At 50.8% G+C, this 6000-nt stretch overlaps 3 protein-coding genes across 3 annotated transcripts; 1 reads left to right on the forward strand and 2 right to left on the reverse strand.

The window, feature by feature from the left end:
* Nucleotides 1-255: 255 nt before the first annotated feature.
* On the reverse strand, nucleotides 256-1551 carry NCS54_00172700 (MFS domain-containing protein; the record flags this gene model as incomplete). Its single annotated transcript, XM_053147347.1, has 1 exon — nucleotides 256-1551. One exon carries the CDS (start codon nucleotides 1549-1551, stop codon nucleotides 256-258), a length of 1296 nt encoding a protein of 431 aa, XP_053003322.1.
* Nucleotides 1552-1811: 260 nt separating this feature from the next.
* On the forward strand, nucleotides 1812-3431 carry NCS54_00172800 (Zn(2)-C6 fungal-type domain-containing protein; the record flags this gene model as incomplete). The annotated part of the gene is made up of 1 exon (XM_053147348.1): nucleotides 1812-3431. One exon carries the CDS (start codon nucleotides 1812-1814, stop codon nucleotides 3429-3431), a length of 1620 nt encoding a protein of 539 aa, XP_053003323.1.
* Nucleotides 3432-3650: 219 nt separating this feature from the next.
* NCS54_00172900 (Hypothetical protein) lies at nucleotides 3651-5673 on the reverse strand (the record flags this gene model as incomplete). The annotated part of the gene is made up of 6 exons (XM_053147349.1): nucleotides 3651-4149; nucleotides 4207-4301; nucleotides 4349-4407; nucleotides 4681-5182; nucleotides 5227-5421; nucleotides 5668-5673. 6 exons carry the CDS (start codon nucleotides 5671-5673, stop codon nucleotides 3651-3653), a joined length of 1356 nt encoding a protein of 451 aa, XP_053003324.1.
* Nucleotides 5674-6000: the final 327 nt, after the last annotated feature.

Genomic DNA, 6000 nt, shown 5'->3' on the forward strand with positions numbered 1-6000 from the left:
TTGCGCTTACGCTGACGTCAATTGATGATTAAAATAGTAATCGCATGCAGCCACAGACCAAAGTTCGTTATGGCTCTTCACCGGTCCAAGCCAGCGCTTTATTGGCGTGAGAGACTACAGTTGACTCACTGTCTGTCATAACGACGAGGCCTCTTTTCCAGACCACCGGAATAGTTCGTAACAGGGAGAAGAATGCAAATAACATTGAATTGCTTCTATAATAATTTGAGTCTATTTGCTTTTATCAATCAACTTTTAAACTTTTACTTTCAACACGAAGCCCGTCTTTGAAATCCTCGCCGCCAGTGCCATAAAAGCGCCGAGGAGAATAGAAGAGGCAGCAAACATCTCGGCCTCCAGATACCTCCCATTCGACTTGTTGATGATTGCACCGCAGATAGCCGGACCAGTGAGATTCGCAACACTAACAATCCCTAGAATCATTCCCACTCGTGTTCCCGTTCTGCTCGGATCAGGCGTCATGGTTGTGGCTACAGCCGGGAAGAGAGCTTGTAGAGCTGCGGCGGTGAAGCCGTAGATGACTGCAAACACGTACAGTCCGCCGGTGGATTTTACTGCGGCCCAGCAGTACACGAGTAAACTCGAGCAGAAGCTCAACGGAATGAGTGCGTTTAGCATTCCGGTCCATTTGTCGGCAATAAGACTGGGCGCAATACGCCCAAAGATGCCAACGCCGTTGAGGATCATCAGTAGATAGATTGGCTCCGAGATGCCGACTTTATCGCGAGCGTATGTACCAAGGTAGAAGAATGCAAAGTAAAGCCCCCAAAAGTTGAAAAACATGCTCATGGAGAAGAAGATAAAGGGCAGCTCAGTAAAAGCCGACTTGTCAATCCAAGGCCCGCTCTTCCGTGGCGGCAGGCGAGGTTCAAACCAGATCAGCCAAGGTATGTATGTTGCAAGCATGACAAAGCCCATGGTGCGTAGAGTCCAGGGGAATCCAACATTGTCGTAAAAGATGAGCCAGTTGATCAGGACGGGATAGACGAGGCCGCCGACTGCAGCGCCAGCCGCAGCGAGACCAACAGCAAAGGCTCGATACTTTTTGAAATATTGAGATAGAATAGCCAAGGCTGGACAAAATGTGCAACCGTTTCCCAGACCCAGACATACAGACTGCGCCAGGAAGATCTGCCAGTACGTGGTACAAAGCGACGTCATGAACAGGGCCAGCACCTGCAGAAACACGCCAAAGGCAAAAATAGGACGAAAGTAGCCGGCATCGGTCAAACGGCCCGTAATGACCCCGACAGAGAAGAGTAAAAAGATCTGAAGACCGCCTATCCACGAGATGGACGACGCAGATTCACCGAGTGTCTGTGAATAGTATTGCTGAAAGATGCCGTAGCCATTCGCGACGCCCCACGTGTTGAAGAATACAATATGTAAGAGTCCTGCGTGTAGCCATGCTTTAAAGCCTCCGTCGGGAGGAGGATTGGGATCGGGAGTTGGGGTTGTGTCTTGGAGTGACTGCTCGAGGTCGGTTGAGAGGTCATCGCCAGACGAGGGTTCCTTTTCTCGACGTCTCATGATGAATGATATTGTATTAATGTTTCTGACTTCAATTGAACCAACGAATAGACAAAGACCAAATTGGCTTCCCCTCTTCTTATAAGTCACCCACGCCCTTCGTCATTCTTGGCCTCGGGGCGTCTATCCCGTTTCTGCCGATGACGCCTCTATTCCCGTGATACCCGTTATTCCCGACGTACCCGCCCTTGGTCAGCAATCCAGCCCCCCCCAAGCAAACGTCACTTCAACCTTTCTCCAACTACCCGACAAAAAAGACAATGCCTCCACTGCAGGGTCGCAAACGCTCAAAGCTCGCGTGCGAAACGTGTAGGGATCTCAAACGCAAGTGCGATGGTGCTCAGCCGTGTGCGGCCTGTGTACGCTTCGAGTATGAGTGCGTATACAAGGGACCTAGGAAGAGGAGGACAGAGCAGAGTCATGATCTGGTGCAGTCCTCGCCGGCTCAAGAGGTTCAGCCTTTGCGTAGTCCGCACACAACCTCGTCACCTAATCACCTCCGGTCGCTAGAGGCAAACTCGGGGGCCGCGTTCTTGCGGAGGTTGGCTCTGAGGTTGGATCCCAAGAATGCACCTCGGATGCACACGTTCGCTTGGAATGCCTTTCTCGGGGCTCGGAAGACGGGGGTTCCTCCTGTTTGTCGGCCAATCACCGACATGCTGTCCCAGACGGACATGCAGAGCTTGGCAGCCGTCTACTATGAAAAGGTGGACACGATCTATGGCTTCATCGACCATCAGGATATACAGCAACATATTGAGAGCAGATGGACCGTCGGCGAGGGACAGTCCTACGATGCTGTTCTATGCGGCATGGCTGCTCTCGGCTGTCTACACTCTCAAGTAGAACCCATGCCCGTGGAGCTCGACCTGGTAGAGTCAGCAAGGTTCCTACTCGAGCAGACCATGTCCGACATCCCGTCCGCGATCGACGTCACAGCGTGGATCCTCCGCGTCGTATACCTCCGCGCAGTGGGAACCCCCCACACAGCCTGGATGGCTAGCTGCACCCTCATGCACCTCGCCGAAGCAGCTGGTTTACACTGGGATCCATCAGACGAATCGGTCCTCCCATCACCAGCGCCTGAAGTCGACGCCGAACTTCGAAAAAGGTTACTGGCCGTCGCGCAGCACCTCAACATCTGGATCTCATACGACATGGGAAGGTCAAGAGTGGCACTCTGCAACGCGACTATGGAGATGCCGTCTGTGAGGCCAGGTGACTTTACTGTCGAGCTGATGGAGCTACTTCCTCTGTCGGCAGACCTTGATCCTCAAAAGGCACCGGCGGCCTCTGATCTGGAGTCATCCCTAACAGCTGTATTGGGCCGTGTTCACTCAGTCCCTCCGTCGATCCTCGCCCAGTGTAACCTCACGTTATGTCTCTGCCGTCGACTGCAATCCATGAACACCTCATTCACAGGCACCATGCTCGATCAGATCCTCTCCATCACCGCCAAAGGTATAGAAGCCGCCCAAACCATTCTCGACGCCCGCTCGCCATGGCATCACATGGCCAACGTACCCTTCCAAGTCGTCTGCGTCCTCTTAGCCATCGACACCGTCTCCTCAATATCCCAACTCAAAGACGCAATGCAGTGTCTTAGCAATGTAGCGACAGTCTACAACACGGATGCGACGAGAGAAGCGCTCAACACGGCGTCGCTCCTCATACTCATGCATCAGAAGCGCAAGGAAAAGTGCGCCTCGGACCTCAATGACATTCTCAAGCTTTTCCCTGTCGCTCCGCTTCAAGAGGCGCAGGCCGAGTTGCCGCCGCAGCAGATGGACGACATGAGGTGGCTGAATAGTCTAGCAGGTGACTTGTCAAGTCTGGATTACTCTGATTTTGACCGGTTTCTTTTCCCGGCCATGTTTTGATCACATTGATTGTTTCGATTGATAACAGAACGGTTCCTTGTTCAAGACCGGCCAAGACTGAGATACTTGAAGGTCAATAGTCTCTATTCTGTGTTGTTCAAGATACCTATCAACTCATTTGAAACCTGCCCAGAATGCGCCATATCCATCCCGTGAATAGCCCTCGATGCCAAAACCCAACGCAGCCTCGCCTTGAACAAGGATAAACAATCACCCAAGTTACTCACTGGACCTTGCCGTGATGTGCGTCAAAAAGTCCTCACCCAACGAGAGCATCCACGATACATAAATCTCCGTCACAAGCGGGGAGCCATAGTCCATTGGATTGAGTTTCACCTCCGCGACCAGCAACTCTCGTCTGGCCAGATAAAAGAGCACATTGATGTTGTGTTGTCGGACTGCTTCGTGCTCGGCCTTGTCGTAGGCCGCCGCCGCGGCTTTGCGCACCGTTGCCAGGGTATGCCCATCACCAAATTCAACAGTTGATTGCGGTTGGTATGTGCCCTGATCGTTCATCCACGCCCAGTAGATCCTGTGTCGCTGGGGGTCAAAGGACTGGATCCCGAGTAGAGCCTCTTTACCGCGCACATCCTTGTCTGGATGATGGGCAGAAAAGACACCAATGACAGCGGCCTTCTCTACTGGGTTGTGGTAGCCAAGAGTAGGAGGATGGCCCAGGGTTTTTCCGTCCCAGCCTCGGTGAACCAGGTCCATGAAGCTGGATAAGATCGATTTGGATTGACGCGCTGACATTTTCTCCTAGTTTGGATGCAACTCGAGGTATTGGCGTGCAAAACTGTCGATTCGCGCACGTGCTTGGGAGGCGATAGCGGCGAGAGCATCGCCAACATCGCGAGCGTAGGCAGACATCTGAATTGTTGTTAGTAGACGCAAAAAAAGGGACGAAGGTATCGTACCGTGATAATGATGCGAGAAAGATGATGGTCTGGAGAGTTGATGTTGCCGAGAGTTGATGCTGGATGATGTGTATCTGGTCAATCGCTGAAGACTGATGTCTCAGGAAGAAAAAAGGAGCAAAGAATAAGATTGACAGTTGACGGTTCGCGCCTGCTATCGTTCCTTTGACGGGTCTCACGCACCGGGTGACCACTTCCAAGTTGGTTTGGCCTGCACCCATAACACGGCAGTTGCCAAGGCGCGTCCACATGATTGCATTCTATTTGTTCTGGCCACAAGAAGCAGAGCGGCCATGCTATGTCCCATTAATAGTCTGAAGAATCCAAATCACCAGGATCATCTTTAGAATGATACACTTCCACGTCGTCTGAGAACATCTCCTCCAAGATTTGCCAGATCCTCCGACGATTCTTGAGTCCAGGAGGAACTACAAGCCCAACTTGGTGATAATCCCAAGCGGTGTGGGTGTCCTTTCCTTCCTCCGTAAACGCAACTCGCACGGGAGCCAGCGCCTGGTGTGTGAGCCTTTCCCAATCCCAACCAACTCCTTTCTCAATGGGAGATGGCTTTCGATCAATGACTGTCAAGTCAAGGTCCCATAGAAATGGAACGTTCAGAAACAGCTGCTTCCAGTACGATTGCGGGGCCAGGTTGTTGCAATCTAGAGCGACAGACTCGACGAGAAGAAACGACATAATGCTGTCCCTGATCTCTTGTGGCAAGGCCGCGAAATGCCTCGTGAACCGGGGAAAGGGGCTGGTTTGGAGAGCCGGTCGCAGATTAGACATCAAGTCAACCGTCAATCCGGGAATGGAGATGGGATCAGCCTCCCACTATGAAATTAGTAAACATCCAGATCTCAAACTGGAGTACACACCCATTCTTGTTCAGCGACAGGGCAATTCTCTTCAGACTGGTCAAAGAACTCGGGAGGAATGAAATAGCGCCCAAGACCCAGCTCCAGGCCTTGCCATGCGCGATTCTTGAGAATGGGATTTTGGGGGCTGTAGCCATGGCCGGTAAGAGAAGCGGGGGATGGAGTGGGGAGGTCGTTGGGGAGTCGAGCCTTGAGCTGTGGTGTTGAGGCTTATCATGGAGAAGACATTCTTCCGGAGGTCGGCTCCGGGAATACCCCAGCCAGCCTTATCTTAAGCAGCGGAGCCGTGGTGCTTCGAGAAGCTGGGCGACTAGTGATATCCCGCTTTCCCGGTGGAGGGCGGTGATAGGTATTATCTTCCAGACAGGTAGAATAACTCTCACAGATTAGTTTATAGCCTCGGTTATTCTCTGGATGAGATATTAGATAATTAATGGTAACGTACATGATAAGCGAGCGCCGCAGACAAGCAAGCGCCGCACCTATACTGTGCACTAAAACTCTATATTTTAAAAGTTAATAAAAATCATAATAAAATGGTAAAAAGCTTAAAAAGAGTATTTCTAGCTATTCAATAATTAAATAAGCTGTATATAATCTTCCTATATTTTTTAAAAAATTCCTTTATAGAGAAATAGCTATTGATACAGTGCGAATATGATTTTTCTATCTAGCTTACTAAGCTTTAATAATCTAAGTATTAGAAAATTCTATAACAATAAATATAAGTTTAATAAGCTACTCTAGAAAGTATATCTACTTTAGGCTTAGATT

The sequence above is a fragment of the Fusarium falciforme genome, chromosome 1, assembly GCF_026873545.1.
Source record: "Fusarium falciforme chromosome 1, complete sequence".
NCBI classification, from domain to species: domain Eukaryota; kingdom Fungi; phylum Ascomycota; class Sordariomycetes; order Hypocreales; family Nectriaceae; genus Fusarium; species Fusarium falciforme.